Source organism: Oreochromis niloticus, linkage group LG2, assembly GCF_001858045.2.
Source record: "Oreochromis niloticus isolate F11D_XX linkage group LG2, O_niloticus_UMD_NMBU, whole genome shotgun sequence".
NCBI classification, from domain to species: Eukaryota; Metazoa; Chordata; class Actinopteri; order Cichliformes; family Cichlidae; genus Oreochromis; species Oreochromis niloticus.
Window position 1 is genome coordinate 24,771,378 of NC_031966.2, and position 26,590 is coordinate 24,797,967.

General features: G+C 38.9%; 1 protein-coding gene across 1 annotated transcript in view; it reads left to right on the top strand.

The window, feature by feature from the left end:
• LOC102077425 (uncharacterized) overlaps window positions 1-26,590 on the top strand; it is a 139,170-nt gene that overhangs the window by 33,375 nt on the left and 79,205 nt on the right. The window contains exons 6-7 of the mRNA XM_025912000.1: window positions 14,085-14,210; window positions 17,695-18,021. Of these exons, the coding sequence (XP_025767785.1) occupies window positions 14,085-14,210; window positions 17,695-18,021 (453 nt within the window). The remainder of the gene's footprint in view (window positions 1-14,084; window positions 14,211-17,694; window positions 18,022-26,590) is intronic.

Sequence of the window (26,590 nt, forward strand, 5' to 3'; positions counted from 1 at the left end):
TAGCAGTCTCACTCACTCTCTAGGTTTTGAAGTTTTGTGTGTGTGTGTGTGTGTGTGTAATGGTTTAGTCTATCAAACCTATACCCTTTTTCTCCCCAGTATCACAACAGTATGACTCCCAAAGTACAGATCAGTAAACAACCAATGATTCTAAAGCCAGAACAGAAAGATACAGTTGGAAGATGCATGATGGTGTTTTTATGACGCATAGTAAAACTACCCCCTCTTCTTCTTCTCTGTGTTGTTGTTGTTGTTCTCTGTGTTGTTCTTGTGTGTGTGTGTGTGTGTGTGCCTTAGAAGTCAAATAATACATTAGCCACACTTAAAAATACAAAAAACATCTGAATTTCATTTAGAGCTGAGATTCTAAGTTGTAAGCAGAAATCTTATCCTCAGCCACAAACATGTTTCCCCACTTTCACAATGCTGAGGTGTCAAATCCACAACCCCCAACAAATGGTTTGTTACACGCGGGTGTGAAGGGCATGCTTTACTTACACAGCCTCACACACAGTAGATTTTTAAAGTTTTTGGGTACAGTGGTTTAGCCACAGATGTAACTTCTACTTTTGATAAAAACCACTCCACCTGTTTATTTCTTAAGAAATTAAGCTCTTATTTATACATGTCTACACAATAATAGACACCGTGTGCTCTGTGACATTATAGTCTTCTACTTCAGCGTTCATTGGTTTGCATTTTAATCTCTCAACCTTTCAGGTTGTTATGAACGACTTATATTTCTAACATTTTGTGATATAAAAGTGAACCATGTGGGGTTTTTTTTAATTTTCTGTGTGATGGAAGGACTTAAGACACGAGTTATTTAAACAATTCTAAATGACAGTGTGATGGCCATAGTACTTTATGCTGGACCAAATATGTTAAGGATAATGTTTATCAACGTAAAATTGCAAAGAACCTTTGAATAGATTATAACATTTTGTAAACAGTTACCTCAGAACCTGTACTGTCAGCCCTATGTATGTATGTAAGGTGAAACTTTCCACAGTACTTACACTTAAGTAACTAAACACCAGTGTTGGTCAAGTTACGTGAAAAAAGTAATCAGTTACTAATTACTGATTACTTCCCCCAAAAAGTAATCCCGTTACTTTACTGATTACTTATTTTCAAAAGTAATCAATTACTTAGTTACTTAGTTACTTTTTAAAAACACGATTTACAACCTGAATAGGTGATAAAGCGATAGATCTTTCAGCCCAATTCTACTTTTTCTGCATAATCCATCATACAAAATGTAATCAAATGGAAAAGTCTCTTTTTAAAACTTGTTTTATTAGTTTTAATCTTTTAACTTTATGCATCAAGCAAAAATTAAATTATATGCAACATTCTCTGACTGGAAGAAATTTGTTTAACATTTAAACCTATTTTCTGCACATTCCAGCACATAAAATAAAATATTTTTTTGTGTTTACACTCACTCTTTCAAATAGATGCAAGTAAAACACAGCAGAAAATAAATAAAATCAAAGACTAGCGGTCCTGTTGCTCTATTTTCACCTGTAAAGCAGGACTGGGGTAGGCGGAGGAGGTTTACCATGGTGCAGGTGTGCTGCAGCGGTCAGTGGAAGAATCCGCGAGTTTCATTGTGAATTTCACATTACGTCGTAGTACACTCGGTGCTTGCTTGGAAGTTTAGGGGTTTTTTCGCTGTAAAAAGAAGTTTTCTTCCCACGCACAACGGACACTAATGTTTTTGTCACTTTTTATGGAATCAAACTCAAAATAAGGTCAGTACTTCCACGCTTTAAACGCTGCATGCTACACTCTGTCCCGCACTCGATATATTATGATCTGCACACAGCTGTTGTCACGAACGTCGCACTCGCTTACGTCACTGTCATGAGACGTTCTCGCAAAAAGTCACGGTTTTAGTAACGCAGTAACGCAGCGTTCCTACGTGAAAGTAACGGTAATCTAATTACCATTTTTGCAATAGTAATCCCTTACATTACTCGTTACTTGAAAAAAGTAATCAGATTACAGTAACGCGTTACAAGTAACGCGTTACTGCCCATCTCTGCTAAACACATAAAGTCACCCTTTACCAATAATCCACTGCTCCTTGAAAAAAGTAGCACAAACAGACAACTGACTCAGCAATGATGAGTAGAGCTACCCTGAGGCCGAGACTCAAGCGGAAGAAAATTAAAAGTTTTGGTTTTGTGGCTCGAAAAATTAAAGAAAGTATGTTTAATAATTCAACAAGACCTACACTTTCAACACACGTACATTCAAATTTTGGATCAGACTAACATCGATGTTGTTCAATAGTTTTTATCCGTTCAAAAAGCCATTTTACGGCTTTAATGTTTCCAGCTGATAAGGAGAATGAGTGCATTTCATCAAATGGGCGTCCAAAGGCTTTAAACATCCGCTTTGTCTGTAAAGACAGTATCAAACTACAGAGCATTGTTTTTACTAAAATTCAACATTTTCAGATGAAAATTTGGCTGCTTTTTTCACTGTAACACCCCCCTCAATGCCATTTTTAGGATATTCTCGGTGATCCCATTTTTATCATATTTATGCTTTTGGGACTGAGGGCATCTAATACGTACGTCGTCACAGTGTATTGTACTACCAACTGTGAGGGCTCTGCTTTTGCTTTGAGCAGACTGTTTTTTATTTTGTCTCCTGAGTGTGTGTTTTTCAAACGAGATCCTCCTCCTCAGTTTGATTTTGTTACCACAAACTTTGTGTAAAGTTCACAACAGAGGTAAAGAGATTTAAACATCCCAGTTTAAGGAGGCAGGGGTTGGACCAGCTGCGCAGGGCAGGTGCAACAGAAGCAGAGGGAACATTTTACAAGATGATAAATGGCACATTTAGGTGATTAAGGATTTGTTGACAAGATTAAAAGACACGGCCGTCAGAGTTCAACAACATTACAGTTTGATTAAATAAAAAGTTTTAAACTACACAAGGTTCATTTTCTCCTCTGATAGTAATCATATTAAACATGTCAAGAAAGAAAGAGTACAAAGAAAAATAGTAAATGTGTGTCTAATTAAACTCTTCCTGTGAACCTTATATGGTGATGGCCAGAGGGGCCGATGGCGCGATATGGCAGCCTAGCCTCTGTCAGCCTGCCCCAGGGCAGCTGTGGCTACAACAGTAGCTTGCCGCCACCTGTGTGTGAATGTGAGAGTGAATGAATAGTGGCATTGTAAAGCAATTTGGGTGCCTTGAAAAGCGCTATATGAAACCCAATCCATTATTATTATTATCATTATTATATCATCCCTTAATATGTTCGGTGTTACAAACTTGAAGAATCAGAGAAAAGATCATCAGACATTAATCTAATCAGTTTTCAGCCTTCATTCATTCATATTGAAAAGTTGGAAATCTTCCCTGCTAGACCAAAGTGTAGCGTTTAACACCGTTGGCCATAACATTTTATTACAGCTATTATTAAATGGAGAGGCCTCTTCACACACCGAGGTTAATTATGAAGCTCCACAGGCTTCTGTGCAAAGACCAGTTCTGTTTACATTATACGTGCTTTAGAAGGCATAGCGTACATTTTCACTGCTATGCATATGATACCCACTTTTATTGGTTAAACTGCCGGGATGTCTTAGACACATAATGAGCTTTAATTTTCTGCTTCTAAGTTCAGATAAAACTGAGGTTATCGTAACGGGGCGTAAAAATCTTAGAAACACTGGCTAACAAAATCCTTACTCTGGACGGCATTGCCTGAGTAGTCTGTTGTAGTCATTTGGCACATTATAAGTAAAATTGAAACATACAATCCCATAGCACAACATCAACATTTATTTATATACAAAAATAAAAATGCTTTTTTACAGAAAAGAATTGTAACTTCATATTTTATCAACGATTACGCGGGTACATAGGGTAAGTCCTCATCATTATCCCATAGCGGTTCCGGTAATCTCTCAGGACCTTGGAAGGGTGGCCATGCCCAGTCTACCTCATCAATGTCTGGAGAGTCGCCGAAATACAAAAAATCTTCCTCGTTGTCAGTGTCCATAGTCCACAGTTGAGGTGGTGAAGGGGGTGGGCTCCACTCTGATACTGGTGAATACGGTGCGTCTTCACTCCAATCTTCAATGCAGGGTTGGTGGATGGCTCTTCAGAGAGTAAAGATTGCCCAGCATCCCTGATAGTACCAAGTACCAAGTATGTACCAGGTTCAGCCACTTTGATGGTTGATTGAACAGAAGGGCTGGAAGATGCCATTTTCATGGAGAATTTCAAGCCCAACAGATGAAAATTAGCGCTCTTTTCCAAAGTTGCAACTGCTAGAGAGACACGGTGGCCAACTCTACGGTTTTTGAAAATTGTTGCCACTCCTACCCACACCCTTTAAGATCAACCCACTTCCAGATCACGCCCCCTCCTGTTATTTTAAAAAGAACACCGCCGTCTCAATCCTTCAAACCTTTTTAGCTCAAAAACCAGAAGTATGGCCTCTACAGCCCTGCGCCACACTGAGGAGGAGGAAAGTTCTGCGGCCGAGGGCACAATAGTACCCGACACGCCCGGTTACTATCGCCCCTTGGAGAAGCAGCAGCAGCATGCCGACGAGCTTGACGGTTGGGCATCTTCTTTTTTCATCGATACCGTGAAAACCGCGGTGTATCATCTAGTAAACCTAGTAATCAACAGGTACCTCACTGACGAATGCAACGGCTGTAAGTCCGATCACCCCCGCCAGAAACAACACGAGTGTGTGCAAGTCTTGGAGGATGACTTTCACGCTGAAAATTATCACAGCATCAGAAAAAGACTCCTCACCCCACGTTTCATTCCATCTATTCAACGGCTTCTGATTGCTCGCAACATCAAAATGGACGACGTCAAAGTCCGCATGGTGGCGGAAACTCTCTTGCACGAACTGAAATCGGAAAGGAAAGTCTTTGACGCCATAGCCGAGGCATACACCAATCTGGTGGGGTTGGACATGGTGAAAATCAGACAGTTACGGCTGGTCGCAGAGTGTTACAAAGGAGGCTGCTAATGTTTTCTCTGAAAGACTGATTTTTCTTTCTTAAAACGTGTAACCTGCATTTTACCAAACAATGTATCCTACATTTAGTGCATTTTTAAAACATGTACCCGCGTAATCGTTGATAAAATATGAAGTTACAATTCTTTTCTGTAAAAAAGCATTTTTATTTTTGTATATAAATAAATGTTGATGTTGTGCTATGGGATTGTATGTTTCAATTTACTTATAATGTGCCAAATGACTACAACAGACTACTCAGGCAATGCCGTCCAGAGTAAGGATTTTGTTAGCCAGTGTTTCTAAGATTTTTACGCCCCGTTACGATAACCTCAGTTTTATCTGAACTTAGAAGCAGAAAATTAAAGCTCATTATGTGTCTAAGACATCCCGGCAGTTTAACCAATAAAAGTGGGTATCATATGCATAGCAGTGAAAATGTACGCTATGCCTTCTAAAGCACGTATAATGTAAACAGAACTGGTCTTTGCACAGAAGCCTGTGGAGCTTCATAATTAACCTCGGTGTGTGAAGAGGCCTCTCCATTTAATAATAGCTGTAATAAAATGTTATGGCCAACGGTGTTAAACGCTACACTTTGGTCTAGCAGGGAAGATTTCCAACTTTTCAATATGAATGAATGAAGGCTGAAAACTGATTAGATTAATGTCTGATGATCTTTTCTGATTCTTCAAGTTTGTAACACCGAACATATTAAGGGATGATATAATAATGATAATAATAATAATAATGGATTGGGTTTCATATAGCGCTTTTCAAGGCACCCAAATTGCTTTACAATGCCACTATTCATTCACTCTCACATTCACACACAGGTGGCGGCAAGCTACTGTTGTAGCCACAGCTGCCCTGGGGCAGGCTGACAGAGGCTAGGCTGCCATATCGCGCCATCGGCCCCTCTGGCCATCACCATATAAGGTTCACAGGAAGAGTTTAATTAGACACACATTTACTATTTTTCTTTGTACTCTTTCTTTCTTGACATGTTTAATATGATTACTATCAGAGGAGAAAATGAACCTTGTGTAGTTTAAAACTTTTTATTTAATCAAACTGTAATGTTGTTGAACTCTGACGGCCGTGTCTTTTAATCTTGTCAACAAATCCTTAATCACCTAAATGTGCCATTTATCATCTTGTAAAATGTTCCCTCTGCTTCTGTTGCACCTGCCCTGCGCAGCTGGTCCAACCCCTGCCTCCTTAAACTGGGATGTTTAAATCTCTTTACCTCTGTTGTGAACTTTACACAAAGTTTGTGGTAACAAAATCAAACTGAGGAGGAGGATCTCGTTTGAAAAACACACACTCAGGAGACAAAATAAAAAACAGTCTGCTCAAAGCAAAAGCAGAGCCCTCACAGTTGGTAGTACAATACACTGTGACGACGTACGTATTAGATGCCCTCAGTCCCAAAAGCATAAATATGATAAAAATGGGATCACCGAGAATATCCTAAAAATGGCATTGAGGGGGTGTTACAGTGAAAAAAGCAGCCAAATTTTCATCTGAAAATGTTGAATTTTAGTAAAAACAATGCTCTGTAGTTTGATACTGTCTTTACAGACAAAGCGGATGTTTAAAGCCTTTGGACGCCCATTTGATGAAATGCACTCATTCTCCTTATCAGCTGGAAACATTAAAGCCGTAAAATGGCTTTTTTGAACGGATAAAAACTATTGAACAACATCGATGTTAGTCTGATCCAAAATTTGAATGTACGTGTGTTGAAAGTGTAGGTCTTGTTGAATTATTAAACATACTTTCTTTAATTTTTCGAGCCACAAAAACCAAAACTTTTAATTTTCTTCCGCTTGAGTCTCGGCCTCAGGGTAGCTCTACTCATCATTGCTGAGTCAGTTGTCTGTTTGTGCTACTTTTTTCAAGGAGCAGTGGATTATTGGTAAAGGGTGACTTTATGTGTTTAGCAGAGATGGGCAGTAACGCGTTACTTGTAACGCGTTACTGTAATCTGATTACTTTTTTCAAGTAACGAGTAATGTAAGGGATTACTATTGCAAAAACGGTAATTAGATTACCGTTACTTTCACGTAGGAACGCTGCGTTACTGCGTTACTAAAACCGTGACTTTTTGCGAGAACGTCTCATGACAGTGACGTAAGCGAGTGCGACGTTCGTGACAACAGCTGTGTGCAGATCATAATATATCGAGTGCGGGACAGAGTGTAGCATGCAGCGTTTAAAGCGTGGAAGTACTGACCTTATTTTGAGTTTGATTCCATAAAAAGTGACAAAAACATTAGTGTCCGTTGTGCGTGGGAAGAAAACTTCTTTTTACAGCGAAAAAACCCCTAAACTTCCAAGCAAGCACCGAGTGTACTACGACGTAATGTGAAATTCACAATGAAACTCGCGGATTCTTCCACTGACCGCTGCAGCACACCTGCACCAGGGTAAACCTCCTCCGCCTACCCCAGTCCTGCTTTACAGGTGAAAATAGAGCAACAGGACCGCTAGTCTTTGATTTTATTTATTTTCTGCTGTGTTTTACTTGCATCTATTTGAAAGAGTGAGTGTAAACACAAAAAAATATTTTATTTTATGTGCTGGAATGTGCAGAAAATAGGTTTAAATGTTAAACAAATTTCTTCCAGTCAGAGAATGTTGCATATAATTTAATTTTTGCTTGATGCATAAAGTTAAAAGATTAAAACTAATAAAACAAGTTTTAAAAAGAGACTTTTCCATTTGATTACATTTTGTATGATGGATTATGCAGAAAAAGTAGAATTGGGCTGAAAGATCTATCGCTTTATCACCTATTCAGGTTGTAAATCGTGTTTTTAAAAAGTAACTAAGTAACTAAGTAATTGATTACTTTTGAAAATAAGTAATCAGTAAAGTAACGGGATTACTTTTTGGGGGAAGTAATCAGTAATTAGTAACTGATTACTTTTTTCACGTAACTTGACCAACACTGGTGTTTAGTTACTTAAGTGTAAGTACTGTGGAAAGTTTCACCTTACATACATACATAGGGCTGACAGTACAGGTTCTGAGGTAACTGTTTACAAAATGTTATAATCTATTCAAAGGTTCTTTGCAATTTTACGTTGATAAACATTATCCTTAACATATTTGGTCCAGCATAAAGTACTATGGCCATCACACTGTCATTTAGAATTGTTTAAATAACTCGTGTCTTAAGTCCTTCCATCACACAGAAAATTAAAAAAAAAACCCACATGGTTCACTTTTATATCACAAAATGTTAGAAATATAAGTCGTTCATAACAACCTGAAAGGTTGAGAGATTAAAATGCAAACCAATGAACGCTGAAGTAGAAGACTATAATGTCACAGAGCACACGGTGTCTATTATTGTGTAGACATGTATAAATAAGAGCTTAATTTCTTAAGACTATTTATGGTGTGGTCTGCTGGGGAGGCAGCATCTCTGCTGGGGACAGGAAGAGACTGAACAGGCTGATCCGAAGGGCCAGCTCTGTTCTGGGATGCCCTCTGGACCCAGTGGAGGTGGTGAGTAACAGGAGAATGGTGGCTAAGCTGTCATCCCTGTTGGACAACATCTCCCACCCTATGCATGAGACTGTGACAGCACTGAGCAGCTCCTTCAGTGGGAGACTGCGGCACCCACGGTGTGGGACGGAGAGATTTCGCAGGTCTTTCCTCCCCACTGCTGTCAGACTCCACAATAAAGCATTTAACTGATCAATCACACACATCCACAAATGTGCAATAACACAATGTGCAATAATCTTTCTGGCAACCGTTGTATTTTTCACTCTGTTGTATATAACATTTGTATTCTATTTTTATCCTATTGTATATTTTACTCTATTTATTCTACTGTATATATTATTCTATTTTTATTCTATTCTGTACAGTTGTGTACTGTATTTATTCTTTTTTATTTTATTCTAATTGTCCTTCATAACTTTTGCACTGTCCACTTCCTGCTGTGACAAAACAAATTTCCCACGTGTGGGACTAATAAAGGTTATCTTATCTTATCTTATCTTAAGAAATAAACAGGTGGAGTGGTTTTTATCAAAAGTAGAAGTTACATCTGTGGCTAAACCACTGTACCCAAAAACTTTAAAAATCTACTGTGTGTGAGGCTGTGTAAGTAAAGCATGCCCTTCACACCCGCGTGTAACAAACCATTTGTTGGGGGTTGTGGATTTGACACCTCAGCATTGTGAAAGTGGGGAAACATGTTTGTGGCTGAGGATAAGATTTCTGCTTACAACTTAGAATCTCAGCTCTAAATGAAATTCAGATGTTTTTTGTATTTTTAAGTGTGGCTAATGTATTATTTGACTTCTAAGGCACACACACACACACACACACAAGAACAACACAGAGAACAACAACAACAACACAGAGAAGAAGAAGAGGGGGTAGTTTTACTATGCGTCATAAAAACACCATCATGCATCTTCCAACTGTATCTTTCTGTTCTGGCTTTAGAATCATTGGTTGTTTACTGATCTGTACTTTGGGAGTCATACTGTTGTGATACTGGGGAGAAAAAGGGTATAGGTTTGATAGACTAAACCATTACACACACACACACACACACACAAAACTTCAAAACCTAGAGAGTGAGTGAGACTGCTAGCTGTGTGGTTCAGCAATAAACTTATCTACAAATGTGTTAGTAAAGAAACTGCAAACTATAAAAGGAATCTGAATTTAAATAGAACACTAGTATAAGGTGTCTATGGAACAAATCTCCTTCAACGTTCAAAATGACCAAAGTGAGGCCTGCAAGCGTTTCTCTCAGTTGGTTGTGTTTAGGGAAAAAGCAGCTAAATACACTGAGACTGCTCCACATTGTTAGCAAGTTAACTCTGGATGTCTGTGGGTTTGTCAAACTTGTAGTGAACAAAAGCAGAAAAAACAGTAAAAGATTCAGACGGTGAAAGTCTGGTTTATTTCATGAACACAATGAAACATTTTACAGTCCACAGAGCAAAGTAGCATACATGATAAATAGATACACATAACACGGACAGTGAGAAGTAAAACTCATCGTCTTACCACATGTTATATTCTGTAAGCTTAAAATAAACCACAGAAATTAGAGTTTAGTGTTTTAAAGTCATCTATTAAAAACATTACTGAAGTGACACTTTAACGATGCTTCATATCACCGTGTTTATGATGATAAAACATGTTCTCTCATTAGTAGATGTCTGCACTGTCACTTGTCATGAAAATGTCCAGAGCCGGGGTTCAGCTTCCTCTTCAATTACCATTGATCATTAATAGGGCCACAAAAGATTTGTTACATTATCCCCATAAACAACATGCTTTTATAGAAATCATTGTGACACAAATATTTAGATTCTTGTTTCACAATTTGCATGAACTCCAAATCTTTAGAGTTTCATATTTATAAAGTATCGCAAATAATACAATAATACCATTGTATGAGCTACACTTCTTGTAAAGATGATTGGAAACGCGTTTGAAAAAGCTCCTGCTGTGACCTTCCTTCTGTGAGGGCACACACACTCACACTCACGCACACACACACACACAGAGAGAGAGAGAGAGAGAGAGAGAGAGAGAGAGAGGGGGAGATCATTAATACAAAGCATTGGAGTCGGTTTTGGATTTTCACTTGTTGATGGCTTTAATATGAACAGTCACATAAAATTCATTCCAATTTTTTGCCTTTGCTTCAATTAGGATGTTTCTTTAAATCTACAACACCTTCCTTTTCGAAAAGTTTACTGACATAGTAAAGAAGTAGCTAGGGAACTCTGTAAGTATGAGCAACAATAGCTTAAGGACACTATGTCCAATAAAGAGGAATTCATCATCTGCAGTTCGTGAAAAAGCGCAATATTAAAAACAATTCAGCAGACCCTCAGAGTGCGGATACATACTGTTTTCAGCTGTAGAGGTTAACTTCATGCACTTATCAACATGTAGTTTAGAGGCTTGCATTAGAGTGCTTTGGTGCTTGGGTATCTTTTATTTAGCATGGTTGTACCGTTGTGAATGTAGCTATATAAATAAATACGCTCAAGAGTCTATCGTGTGTTTGACATGCAACTAAAAATTCGAAAATATATTTTTAAATCAGGAACTTTGCAAATTTAGAGGATTTGTTTTCGGACAACATATGTGTCACATTTTAAACAGGGTTTGTATAATCAGCACTGACATACAGACATTTATGTGCTGGGTATAACAGACATGCTTACCGTGTGAAAGGCCCACCGATGTCTTGGAGCAGAGAAACACGCTGTATTGTTGCTTTTCTCTGTTGTATAAGCAGCGCCCGTAGGTCAGAAACGCTGTGTGCGGGTAGCACAGTCGGCTCCAACGCACATCCAGGCATCCGTCTGAAAGAAAGGTGTCGCTGCAGCTAGGCTCTCAGGATAGTCATGCTTTTATTTATATTTGCATTCTGGTGCATTAAACTAGCAGCCTCTGTGTCCCGCTTGGATCATCATTCCGAAAATTCAGATATTTAAATAAAATGGCGAATTGGCTAGTCATGAGGAAAGAATATGTGTTTGTTTGTTTTTAGAAGTATCACAGTTTATTTCTAAAGGAATACATGTTATTTGTGACACTGTTTGAAAACTAATAGCCTCTGTGTGTTTCAGAGCCCTAAAGAAAAAAGCAAAATACCCCTAAACTAGTTAAATTAAAAGTAAAATGCTCGTGCTGATGAACGAAAGTGTTATGCTCTCAAGGACCGATGTGAAGTAGTGAGGAAAAATACAGGGTGTTTGATTAGGGCGTTTTTTTATATAGGTGTGGGGCTTGGTTTCAGCTGGCCTCTGAGATGCAGAGATAAAGGTGTAAACAAAAGGTGAAGCCTGTTTGGAGGATGGTCAGTAGAAAGTGTAATGGCATGATAAAAGGTGAAAAAGCTATGGTGGCTCCGATGGACCTGCCATAAGATAAAGGAGACTGTTTGTATTGAAAACTATGGCAGTACAATTGAGATGCTCTTGATAAGGATGACCTCTTCTGCTGACTGTAGGGGGTCTAACTGTAACCCCCCCTCTGTCTAGCTGTTGCAGAATTAAGAATCCCTGTTTATTTCTAAAGGAATGCCTGCTGTTTGTGGTATTCTGTTTGAAATGCTCCTAAAACAGTTAAATTAAATGCTGTGTGTGAATATGTGTTTTTTAGAAGGTGGAAAACTTTCTGTTTGAAACTATTAGCCTCTGTGTGTTTCAGAGCCCTAAAGAAAAATACCCCTAAACTAGTTAAATTAAATCATCTATGTCTAAATAACAGAGCTCTGAGACCTATACAATCCTTTAAAAAAGAGTTTAATTAAAACACATAATGGTTTCATTAAATAAAATGCCATTAAACACATGTAAACTCATATGACCTCTGAACTCACAAGTCCGTTCACGCGCAAAGTCCGTTCGTGCGCACACATGGACGCGGAGGGGGATGCGGAGGGGGATGCGGGTGGGGGTGGGGGGGCAAAAAAAGCTATAGCTATATTACTACTGACATGCATATGAATGGATAATGGTGGATGCTGTAGATAACCGATTAAATTCCAAATATAACTTTGGAATGAATGAAGTTATACTAAGAGTTGGCTCCTAATCATTTTGCTTGGGGCCCCTCTGGAATCTCTCATTCAGTTGTTCTACACAATAGAGCGCAGAAACTGTTGATCCTGGATCAAAGTCACATGGCCACAGGAATTTTTTTACTAAGCAAACCTCTGACATAAGCAGATTTTTTTTTTTTTTCAAAAGATGATTTTTTTTTTTTTTTTATCTTTCTCTGGCTGTTTGGAGATAATGTCAGTCTGGTTATCAGTTCTCAGCATTTTACAGTCTCATAATTCGGAAGGGAGCGATAGCATTTCAGGGTTATGTTACATGACATCTAAATGCTGAGTAATGCCGGCTCTTCTGAAGTACTCGGGCTTTTTGATGGGGCTAACCACTAATTTTCTGCTTTTCTGGCCTTCGGTTATTATATTAGTGTTATGTTAGGGAAGGGGAATGGGGGCTGGTAGTTTATGCCTCTGAACTGGATCCTATCAGGAAATTGCACTGACAACCAACTTTACTAATCATCGCTTATGAATTTGTCATGGTACTAATTGCTCGAATGGTTCCATTAGCAGCCAATTGATTCTTCACTGATGGCAGGGACCAGCACACCGAGCGCACGATTCCATCCTCTGGCACGCCGGTTGCTGCTGACTGTCTCGAGAGTTTTGTGCAGGAATGCCGTGACATTTACAGGCGCGTGTCGCTGACTGCGGAGACTGATTGGGATTGTTGGACATTTAGTGGCCAATACTCGACGGTAGCTGAATGGGATTTTAATTAGCTCCGCTTCAGTCTAACAGGTTGGGTTTACTTTTTAATTCAGTACGGGGTTGTTGTTTGTTTTTGTTTTTTTTAAAAGCATTAGAATGGTACTTAAGCCACAAGGTGACAGAATGACCTTTCAACTGAGCTGCTCTGTCTGCACCAGAAATGTGCTCCTGTAAGCTTCAGATGTGGGTTTGATTTCCTCCTGGGCTCTCTGTCACTCTCTTGATCTGTTCTCCTGCTCAGACTCTAAGCCCCTCTCACTGTGCCTTATATACTCTTCATCCCTTGCTTGTGCTCTCCCTTCCTAACAGCTTTATGCTCTATTCTTTGAGAGCTTCAGCCCTCAACTTGAGCTGGAAGTGATTTTATTTTATTTTTTTAATAAAAAGCCACTCCTCTCACTTCCTTAGCGTTCAAGCACCCATGGCATAGTGGTACATAAACAACAGCATGCCCATTACAGTCATGGTGGAAAAAGGGATAGTTGGCATTTGAGCAACACTTGAATTAATACTTGATTACAGCAGCAACATTATTGATTGGGGCAACTTTACCAATTTCCCACTTTTATTAGTCACAAATGAAAGTTTGTCAGTTAACCTCTCAAACTTGTTTGTAATTTGTTGTATTTTTGTTTCTCTGATTCACTCCTGTGACGTTCACAATGTGATCTCTAAATGAGAAATGAAAGTGACGGACAGTTTGTCTTTCTTTCTTTCTTTTTTAAAAATATTCCCCTCAAAACACAGGAACTCACACACAGTCAGAGTGTGAGACCGGGCAGTTTCAATGCAAGAGCGGAGCGTGCATCCCGATCATGTGGAGATGTGATGGAGATGATGACTGCCCCGACAGCAGCGATGAGGAGAATTGTCGTAAGTAGCCTGTACAGAGTCTTTTGTGTTGGCTGATTGAACATAATGATGCCTTTGCTCGCTGCTTCCTGGAGTTTGAACCTGCCGTGACGGATAGCTGCGTTCCTGCTTCCATAGGAGCAGGCGCCTTTGGATGAACTCTGGATTTTCAGCGGCAGGCATCAGTGTCTAAATACTGCAATCTGGAGTTTTAATCCAGGGCAAGACATGCACATGAATGGATAATGGTGGATGCTGTAGATAACCGATTAAATTCCAAATATAACTTTGGAATGAATGAAGTTATACTAAGAGTTGGCTCCTAATCATTTTGCTTGGGGCCCCTCTGGAATCTCTCATTCAGTTGTTCTACACAATGGAGCGCAGAAACTGTTGATCCTGGATCAAAGTCACATGGCCACAGGAATTTTTTTACTAAGCAAACCTCTGACATAAGCAGATTTTTTTTTTTTTCAAAAGATGATTTTTTTGTTTTTTGAATCTTTCTCTGGCTGTTTGGAGATAATGTCAGTCTGGTTATCAGTTCTCAGCATTTTACAGTCTCATAATTCGGAAGGGAACCATAGCATTTCAGGGTTATGTTACATGACATCTAAATGCTGAGTAATGCCGGCTCTTCTGAAGTACTCGGGCTTTTTGATGGGGCTAACCACTAATTTTCTGCTTTTCTGGCCTTCGGTTATTGTATTAGTGTTATGTTAGGGAAGGGGAATGGGGGCTGGTAGTTTATGCCTCTGAACTGGATCCTATCAGGAAATTGGACTGACAACCAACTTTACTAATCATCGTTTATGAATTTGTCATGGTACTAATTGCTCAAATGGTTCCATTAGCAGCCAATTGATTCTTCACTGATGGCAGGGACCAGCACACCGAGCGCATGATTCCATCCTCTGGCACACCGGTTGCTGCTGACTGTCTCGAGAGTTTTGTGCAGGAATGCCGTGACATTTACAGGCGCGTGTCGCTGACTGCGGAGACTGATTGGGATTGTTGGACATTTAGTGGCCAATACTCGACGGTAGCTGAATTGGATTTTAATGAGCTCCGCTTCAGTCTAACAGGTTGGGTTTACTGTTTAATTCAGTACGGGGTTGTTGTTTACTTTTGTTTTGTTTTTGTTTGTTTTTAAAAAAGCATTAGAATGGTACTTAAGCCACAAGGTGACAGAATGACCTTTCAACTGAGCTGCTCTGTCTGCACCAGAAATGTGCTCCTGTAAGCTTCAGATGTGGGTTTGATTTCCTCCTGGGCTCTCTGTCACTCTCTTGATCTGTTCTCCTGCTCAGACTCTAAGCCCCTCTCACTGTGCCTTATATACTCTTCATCCCTTGCTTGCGCTCTCCCTTCCTAACAGCTTTATGCTCTATTGTTTGAGAGCTTCAGCCCTCAACTTGTGCTGGAAGTGATTTTTTTTTTTTTTTTTTGTTAATAAAAAGCCACTCACTTCTCTCACTTCCTTAGCGTTGAAGCACCCACTGAGAGCCCTATGGAGAGGGGGAGGTGGTGGTTGAAGGGGAGGAGGAGGGGAAGATATGATCGGGAGGAACAGGATGCTGTAGGGCAGCCATGATAAGGAAAATAGAAGCAAGTAATTTTCCAGAGTGGGCGCGGGGCAGCATGGAGAAGGTCTACAGCACAATTGTGGGAAGAATTAACCCAGCGAAGCCAAATAATAAACTTTTCTGTCACTCATAATGGTGGGATAGGCTAAACAGGGTACAGGCATCTTTTAACACACTCTTATTCACAAAGAACCCTTTTAGTGCTCTTTGGTAATTCAACATGATTTCTTTTATGGCAAATTAGCCAAAGAATACTCTGTACAAAAAAATGATACTGTGTAAAATTGTGGGGACATGGGACTAGTTATTCTCAGTTTCCCTGCATGAGATTTAAACAGTTTATTATGGAGAACTTACCCCAAACATCAATGGTTCCTCGAGCTTGGAGGGTTATTGGATAAGTCGATTGCATAATTTGGTTTCTGAACAAATTGGAAGCAGGAAATACTTAAATTTCATGTGAAACACTGAAGGAGGACATTGCATGAAAACCGACATGCGAACATGTGTTTGTGTCATTGCATCCACTGTCACATAGAGTTTAGGCAGTAGTTTGTATGCAAATAAACCAGACATCATTCTTTTACACATACCAAGGCCAGATATAACTGTCTGAGCATGTACTCCATTATCTGTATCCATCAGACGGTAGCCACATTATCCACACTCGCCCATAGACAGGTGTCCCACAGCAGGGATTACCCCTATAGTATCCTCCTCCTAGCAGCTTATTAGAATAAGTCTTGGTAGATTGGGTTGTCTTTTGTGTCCGTCTCCCCGTTCTTTCATTCTCTCTTCTTCTTCCTCCTCCTGCTCCTCTCCTTCATTCTCAACATGCCTCTTGGTAGATTCCGCTCTTGTTGCCCTGGGAGACGGGAGGTGGTGGTGGTAGTTGGATTTTGTGCACGCACTTTCTTTGTAGGGAACAGAACACTGCTGCACATGTGTGTGCATCAACTCTGCATCTCTGCTTGGCTCTGTGTGACCTATATTTCAACTGTGGAACATACAGAAAAAAGCCCGTATCGTTTTAACAGCGGATTTTAGTACATGACCATTTGATAAGAGCTTTAGTTCCGTTTTTGTCTTTTTACCAGTTTTAGTAGCAGTGGTAAATTCTTAGCCCACTATACACCTTGGTAGCCTTGTTGCAGTGTGTTTAAGTGAGTTCTGGCTTTTTAAAGGACTTTATTCTTTCACCCTCTATCAGAGACATCAAGCTTTTTTTTACTTTGATGGACTGCCTGATTTTGAAGACTTTGTCTCAACTTATTGATTGGCTGTAACTAGGAATCCAGATCTTAAGTTATTTATGTCATGCAGTGACTACTGATATGCTGAAGAATGTATCGGTTGCATTACTTTTTCATTTTTAATGCTACCTTCAGAAATGAACATCTCCATCCTGTTTGTGTGTGGATTCTTTTTGCTGAAATATGGCTTCCTGTTTTCTGTTTGACGAACACCCATTTATTTTATTCACATGAAAATACTTTAGTTTTTGCATTCGTCTAAAATGTGGAGAATGTGTCTACCTGTATTTCTTATTTATTAATATATTAGTAAATGTTGGATAACTTTGGGATTATGGATGCAGCATTTTGTTCTTGAGGCTCTATTACCTACAATTTGCAAAACTGCTACCTACTCTGAGTAAAATATTAAGACAGATTTATGGCAGTAGTACTACTATAAATAATTTGATGCCATTCAATCAAAACACTGAGTTATCCAAAACATAATTTGGTATTAGGTATAAACATGATAATACTAAAAATACTTTTTACTTTTTACTACAAGTAAAAGTCCTCACATCAGTAAATTTTGGTTTGCTGACGATGTTAATTCAGTTTTTATTGTAATTTATTTGGTAGAAACTAACGAATTACAAATGTTTTTCTTTTTTAATGTTTCAAAAGTTGCAGGTGTGGAAACTCACTTTGATCGCAGACAGGATGGAGCTCAGTGTTATGGAGCTTTGGGAGGAACTGTGGACATCCAGCTGATGGACAGCACCTCAGAAATACCTAGATACCAACTGTTAAAGAATTCATTACGAATACTAGATGTGAGGAGGAATAAGGTTATTTCTAATACCCTAGTACATAGATCTCACTTTTTCCCCAGTAATGGAACATTTAGGATCAATAACCTGAGAAGGAATGACAGTGGTAATTATACCCTTCAAACCTTTAATTCAGATGGATATTCATCAGGCGAGCGGACTTTACAGTTGTTCATTCAAGGTAAATGTTGGGAAATGCAGCCTTTAATTGATGTAAATGCAATATTGTTTTGGTAATCTTTATAACACACAGCACAGAATTTCACATACGTACATTTTGTGCATCCCCTGTTTTGAATTAGCAAACCATGAATAATGATAATCTACATGATGCACACTACATTCACCAAAGTATTCGGGCACATCTCTTAATCTTTGAATTCTGATGTTTTTAGTTCCACTGGCACAGATGTATGAAACCAAGCAGCTAGCCATGCAGTCTGCCTCTACAAACATTTGTGAATTAATGAATATTTGTAAAGAGCTCACTGAAATTGTGTATGTTACTGTAACAGGATGCTGCCTTTGCAGCAAATAATTTTGAGATATTTCTTCCCTCCTAGATATTCCATAACCGATAGTGTTGCAAAGTAGTAGATTTTAGGAACTATGGAAAATCACCTACCAAGTTTCAGACCATGTAAAGTTACATAGAAGGAAGCATAGTGCATGAAAGTGCATCTTGTTATAGTACCAAAAGTCATCTGTGTGTTTCTCTCAGCTCCTGTGTCCTCTGTCCTGCTGGTCTCTGAGTGTCTGTCCCAGGGAGAGATGAGGGTGTCCTGCTCCTCTGAGGGAGGGGACAGTCCTCAGTACAGCTGGACTCTGGATGGACACACACTGACAGATGCTGAGCTCCTTCCTGGAAATAATGAGACTAACATCATCACACTGAAACAGCACGTCTCAGGACATCTGGTCTGCTCAGTCAGGAACAACGTCAGTAATGTCTCAGAAGAACAGAAGACCTGTAGTGAGTGATAACATTATGAATAAAAGTCGATAATAACGACTAATTCACTTTGGAGGTCTTTCATGAATTATTTGTTTTTTGCTCACAGGCTTCATTAACTGCACCTCAATCAATGGGACACAGATATTAGGGTGGGTGCATGTGGACAGTAACAGCCTGTGTATTGAACCAACAACTGAACCTACACCAGTCACACCAACTGCAGTGGGTAAGGAGACTAACTTAGTGTCAAATAAGCCTCTTTAATCAAATTGCCATCATTGATGACACATGGTATATAAATGAATAAAAATTAACTCTGATAAAGGGGATTCATTCATGTATTTTTTTCCTTAATATAAACTATGGTACATGAGTGAAAACTCTACTGTGAATCTTCTTTCACAGTTCTAACTTGTCATAAACATTTTTGTGTCTAACACAGGTTCTTCCTGGTTCATATTTGGCTTGAAAGCCGCTGTGGTAATTCTGTCATTAAGTGGGATTTGGATCTGGTTCACTTGGAAGAAAAAAACAATATTGGAAGGTTCTGCTTTCCCACAAAGGATGGTATCTCCAGATAACTCTGTTTTAATGATTGAAATGAGTCCTTACTCCAACACCTAGTGTCACCTTTCACCTGATGTACATTTGTCTGCTGGAGCTACTCTGCTACCCCTGTTGACACTGCGGTGCTCCTCCTGTAAGCTAAGAACAGGAAACTGAAGACAGACTGGAAGGGCTCATTAAAATACAGAAGATCTGGTGACTGTTAAGGCCGTCAGCAGATCTCAGTTTCTCCACCACTATCTTTGGGATGTGGTGGATTGAGAAATTCGTATCTTTGCAAATTTTTTAAAAGCAATATATTGTCGATTTGCAGGCCCAGTTCGCCTATACAGAAAGTCTGGTTCAGCTCTTTGTTGAAAATGTTTTAATCTCTGATCCTGTGAGTCTTATGATTCCTATCTCATGGAGTAGCTATTCTGCCCTCACTAAGTGTAAAGCTGGTTTCTAGCTTGGCAGCTAGCGTCACATTTGTAGAAAATGATAAAGTAGAATTTTTGATACAGTAGACAACAACAAGTGGTCTGCTTGACCCCTTCTGATGCAGCAGAAAACAAGATTTTGAGGAAGATTTCCATGTTAATAGATTAGAAAGAATAATACACTAAGCATCACTGCAAGTCTTTCTATAGAGATACACACCAATTCTAATGCCCTTTGACAGTCTGACTTTTCATTTTCATAACTTGTCGTTTAAAGATATTAGCTATACATAGTCCTATTACAGAACAAAAAATGTGTAATAAAAAATAAATATTAAGAAAATGCTCCTAATCTCCATGTATGTTGATATCATAGTTTTACAGCAGATGGATAAATATTAGGAGTGGGACTCGATTAAAAAAAATTTAAGTAATTATAGGCTTTGTAATTAATCTCAATTAATCGCACAAGAAAATTGGCCCCAAAGCGCAAATGTTTTTTTTTTTAATTTGAAAGGGTTTTAGTGAGCGACAGAATCAAATGATAGATATGGACATGAATACTATAAACTCAAGCTCTTTTAATTTCTGGAGAAAAAAAGCATTTAAACTGCATTTCAATTCAAAACAGAGAAACAAAAAAATATTATACCTTACAAAAATTGGACAGACTTAAAAATAAAGTGCTATTTTAAGTACATTAAGTACATTTTCAAAATGGTATTGTCTTTAAATAATAATAATAATAATAATAATGATACAATTTTCAACATAAAGGGCCATTTTTCTTCCTAAAAAAAATAAGGCAGAAACATAACAGGTTATTTGACCAGCTTCACCTTTAAACTCTGAGTAACCTTAACCAAAATTATTTTATCTCGCTATACTTCTCGCTCTCCCCTCACAAGACATTTTAAATCCTTAAAGCACGGGTAGGCAACCTTTCTGATGATGAGTGCCATCTAAAATTTCCTCAGAAGTCAATCTGCCATATGATTGTATTAGCAATACATTTAATAACGCTGTATATTAACAGTTACACACTAACTTTATAGAATTATATTTCTTCACAGATGTTGGCAGCTATCAGCGAATATTTATCAGCTATTTTGATCAAAGAAAAAAAAGACACGTTTTGTCCATAACAAGAACTTCATAAAAGCAAAAGAACTGTACAACAGAAAATGCAAATGCTATTTATGGTCTCCTCACAACAATGATAAGAAAAATAAACTGGGCCAGTATGGCATGTTTGTTAATACAGGGATACACATGTTAATGTGATCTCTGGTCTCCCACTCAGAGACACAGGTCTCCAAGCGTCCAGCATTCAGACGGCTACCTGAGGACACTCTCACACAGATATGTAGAGCCAAATACTGTCAATAAGGCCTCTGCAATGTTCTGAAGACAGTTAACCTTGTCAGGTAGTGATGTCCAGCAGGTGAAAATGCAAGCTCCATGAACACGCACAGCTATGGATTCCAGCTGCGTTCGTAGTTCTGCAAACTTTGACCCGAGCTTTTCAGTTCAATCAGCTGAATTTTGATGTCCTCTGTGTCCAGCCAGTTAAAGAGAGACAAATCCAGCTGCTCATTAATCCGTTCTGGTTTGATTAGAAAAGAAAACATTGGTCCATACAGCTGAAAGTCCCGAAAATGCATTGTGAATACTCTTTCGAGTCTACGGATGTATCCGTGTATTTCCGCGGTGCTGATGCTGCGCTGAGCCGACAGCTCCTGAAGCATTTGAAGTGTCAGAATGTGGAAATTTCAACATCGCTTGAAAAAAATGCCAGCTAGCAACGTCCCTCTCACCGGTAGGCTAGTGATTTTTAGCCAATTACAAGTTGAATCTGGTAGTTGGGGTTGTTAGCTAAGATAACGTCATTAAGAAGCGGCACAACTAATGTGTCTATGCGAGCTAATTTGCGATGTGCACCGATGACTCGGCCATTTATTTTTTAATGCACCTTCTCAGATTAATTCACTGCGTGTCGTGCCCAGGGCTGGACTGGGACAAAAAAATCGGTCCGGGTATTTTGACTAGAGACCGGCCCACCAGGTATTATAGGAAAAGCCATAAAGCCTTTGAATGAAAACGAACACTGTTGTGACAGTGATGTACACTGTCTTGTTGGTATATGTATGATTTCTATACATTTTACATCAGATAAAAACTTTGGTTGTAAGCTTCAGATAATTATTTGTTAAAAGCTAGACGTTTTAAATGAGAATGAGAAAGAAAAGTATTTCTTTGTGCCCCCCTTTCCCTGTTAATGCTAGGGCTGTGCGATATGACCAAAATCTCATATCCCGATATTAAGACATCTATCGTCGATATAACGATATAAATTACAAAAATGTAACATTTCCTGTAAATTCTGTGAATCTCGGGCATCTCGACTTGCGTGAAGTGTTTCCAGCTGGGCGTCGTGTACCTGGAGTCGAGTGTTTTAACTGATGCATGGAACTATACATTTTTAGACGTAAGTTGTAACGGCCGCCGTTTTCTTTGTGAGTATTTATTACACAGCGTGCTGCGGGGAAAAGCCTGTTCTAACGTTTGAGTCTAAGGTTTATTTTTTAGCACCTGGCGGCTCTTTTTTGCTTCTCATCCGTTAATACTCTGCATCTTTCACGTGACTCGTTTTATTTTGAAAAGCCTCAACAGGATCTTGAGCTTTATTGTGAAAGGTTTATGTGGAAAATAAACAAGCGGACACGCCGTGGTTTTACCGTCGTTGTTGCTAACGAAAACGCATAAAAAACAAGCGCTTGTCCGTCCGTAGTGTGGTTATATTAAATATAAGAGAAAGAGAGAACTTTAAGAAATTAATATAGACACTACAGTGACCATCAAAATGATGAAAAAATATTGCCGTAAACAGTTTATTTTGCGACACCACGAAACAAACGATAGCGTAAAATGAAACGATAGACGTTTTTCTATCGTCATCCGATATATATCGTTATATCGAACAGCCCTAGTTAATGCCCTACCTGGCCCCCTGGCAAAACTTTGCTAGACCCGCCCCTGCACAGTTACCAGCTGTCAGCTCGGTATCCGGCCCCATGAACGCTATGCAAACGCGGGCCGCCCGCAAATGTGCAGTAAGGCCTGGCCCGCGGGACCAGTTTCCGCCACAAGAGGGGGCTAAAGGGGGCTACTATTATTTTTGTCCTTATATCAACTAATATAAATTAGTATTAACTGAACCTTTTTATATTCAGTAGTCCTTAAACCTGTCACAATCTCAACGCTGTCCAAAAATTGATATATATATATATATATATATATATATATAAATAAAAGATAAGACCAATAAAATCACTTCATCAAAGCTTTCTTCTTAAAAACTGATCCACCTAATCCCTCCCTCGTTATATTCCTTCCCTCTGCATGTATATATTGTATATATTGTGTCTATTTCTTTGTCTGTAATGTATTGTCTGTCTCTGTTACTGTTTATACTGGAGCACTGTAACCAAAATAATTTCCCCTAGGGATCAATAAAGAATTCTGATTCTGATTCTGATAACAAAAACTAAGGATTGCTGAATCATTCAAAAATATAGACTATTACCATAACAGGTGTGCAGCATGGCTAACTAGCTAGCAACAAGCCTCCAACACAGTGCGTATGCTAGCGGCTAATCTAGCAAACAAATTAACAGCAGAGTGATTTTAGATGTTGTAGAACTATAAGCTGTCTGTCTTTTTCATAACAGTGACGTGGTCGTATTTACCTTATTTGAACGAGTCGTCAGTCGAGGTAAACCCATCAGCAAATAAACCGGAGCAGCCAGGCTACATAAAAAGTGTAGGAGGGCGTGTTTGCGGTCACGTTCAGAGGGTGTGTGGGTGGGAGTGTGGCACAGTCGCTCCAAAAACGGCGAATGGCTGAATCGGGGCGGCCGAAGAGTAAACTTTCAAAAGTAGGTACTGAATATTATGTCACTTATTTATGTGTAAATGTTTAATAACGAAGAACATTAAAACATTACTGTTGGTCACATGTCAGCAAAGTTATGTGACATTAGTGATTTTAGTACTTTCAGCGCTAACTTGGTTTTAAAGCCTTTAAAAAATACGCCGTTCAATAGTCGACCTCAATCTTACAGAGAATGTGATAATTTTATGAATAATTAAAGTCAGTCATATATCCACAAACACAACAAGCTGAAAGTCGGTGAATGCTGCTCGGTTTGTAGTCCTGAATATGACGGCACAAGCAGGATTCACTGCACTGTTAATGTTAGCTATGTTATATTGCTGCCTCTGTTCGGTGGTGTCGAGCCAAACGGACTTAAGCGTTTGTTTGAACGAGCTGACGGTTCACTCGTTAAGCTGAAAGAAAGATGCTTTAATCACAGGAGTCACATGTGTCCACTGTACCATCTGGGAACTCTTCTTGTTTAGCACTCGTAATAACACAAACACTAAATCCTCCTTCTCTTGTGCTGTTTTGTAGCAGTGTATACACCTGAGACTGTCACCTGTCTGTCTGTCCTGCACTCTCTCTCTTTTTCTTTCTCTCTTATTGTGTAATAAAAGTATGAACATGTATTTATAAGTTACACTTGTGTTTGAGCTTATCATACATTTGATTTCCATGTGTGACAACTGCAAGTGTCCAGAGTGAGGACAGACTGAGGGACCCACTGCTGCACATCATCTGTGAGGCTTTGCACCCCTGATGATCCACCAGGACAAACTCAGCAGTGTGTGAGGAAGAGGAGGAGGAAGAGCCAGCAGCAGCTGACAGATGGAGAGAATAGACAGACTGTTCCCTGTTTGTGAAGGACTGCTAGGAAAGTTTAAAAGAACTAATTGTCTGTCCTGAATCAGTCTTATTAGGTAATGTTAAAATGATTTTATCATTCAAGTGTTTTAAGAGTGGGAGAAAGTACTCAGGGCCTTCAAGTTAAACACTATGAAAGGCAGAAACAAGTTTAATATTCAGAAACCTAAAGTATGTATCAGCAGCAGAATGGACCTAAAAATAAATGTTTGTTTCAGTTCTATGAAGCTTTGATTATTTTGGATTAGTAGTACTGCTGTGTTTGTTGTATCATATTGCTGTAATTGTTTATATGCTTTATATATTTTGAGGTAAGTTGAGCTATAGTGTTACATCATATTGTATAAGGATGTTATGTGTTTGTATATTTTCTGCCCAGTTTGACCCATGTAGCAGAAGTCAGCCTGTTTAAGGCTCTGATATCTATTCTGAATGACTTAAAGCAATTATGACATGGTATGATTTTCTCACCCATTAAAGGAATATTTAATATATCAGTCTACTCTTCATTTTATCAAAAACAGTTATCACAGCCTGTAAATTTTCTTTTTACACATATTTGTAAGCATTCAGACAGATTTAGTAATGCCAACATATTAAAAGAACACTATTTGTCTCTTACGTATAAAATATCTAATAGATCTCTGTAAAAGATACAGTGATCTATTGTAGATTTAAGGTGATAGGAAATATAAATAAATGCAACTTGAATCTTTACTGAAGCTCAGTATTTGACACAGAGTTCAAGCTAACTGCTGTAATAAATCAAAATAATCTAATAATAAATATAATATTGGCCATATTATATTTACATTACCAAAGTGTAATGACTTTAGTCTCATGAACAACATAAGCTAATTGTTATTTACTAACTAATCTTAAAATGACTGTTCAGTACAGAAATAAAGCCCAACAATCATGTTTTTACAGTCCCTCGGTCTCAGCCTCAGATACTCAACAAATCAAAGTGATCTCATAAAAAAAATAAACGAACAAAAAAACATTTTTTCTCCTTCATTTCTGTCAAACAATTCTGTATGAAACGTTTCTTGCGGTTAGTATCATGGTTGTTAGGCAACCTGAGCAGCACGACGAAGGCCAGACTGTCTCATTTCGCAAGCCTCTCACTAACGTCTTTCCTGCCCTTCGGAGTACCCGCCCTACATAGTCCGCGAAGTGCGGGTAGTCCGAAGCGTGCGGTCAATGAATTGGGGCACAGCTTCTGGTTTCAAAAATGCAAGATGGCAGCCTCCAGAAGCAGGGTATTTTGGCTTCATTTTTGCACAATGGGAAGAAGTGCTGTCACGTCATCCATGTTTTCTACAGTCATTGATCGCAGCTGTACAAGCTAGCTGCGTGTTTTGTAAGCTGCTGTGCTCTTCACAAATAAAGCTTGAAGCAGCTCAGACTATTAGAACCAGCACTGAGCCCTGTTACATTTATACAGTGTTAAAGCTTTAGAGTTGCAAGCTACTGCCTTTAAACTGGCGATTAAAATGCTGACAGTAAACTCATCAGTCCAGATGTTACCACATTACTTTATGATACTTGGAGTTAAAACAACTGAGACAGAGATGATACTTGTTATGGAAATTTTAACAATAACCTGCAACTAATCCAGTGAGCTAGATTTGAAGTGGGTTCAATAAACACATTGCAATGGGGAGATAAGCATCCCAGCCAAAACACTAGGATCATCTCTGAATCGTGGCCACTGCCCTTGCACCTTTATACACAGAGACAGACAAACAACATTCCACAAACTCTTACATGTTATGGGGCTATACCTTCAGCCCGTTCCTTAAAACCACCTCCCTCACAGAGAGAATTATGACCTTGTTTTCTGCTTGGCCGTCACCTAAGGATTTACATCTCTGATAAGCAGGAGTCTTACTATCTGTTTAACATCTCCCATCACAATGGCCTCACAGTGTGTGTAGAGCATAAGGCCCATCTGTAGTGCACATGCATACAACTAAGTGAGAAAGTGACATTATTATTACTA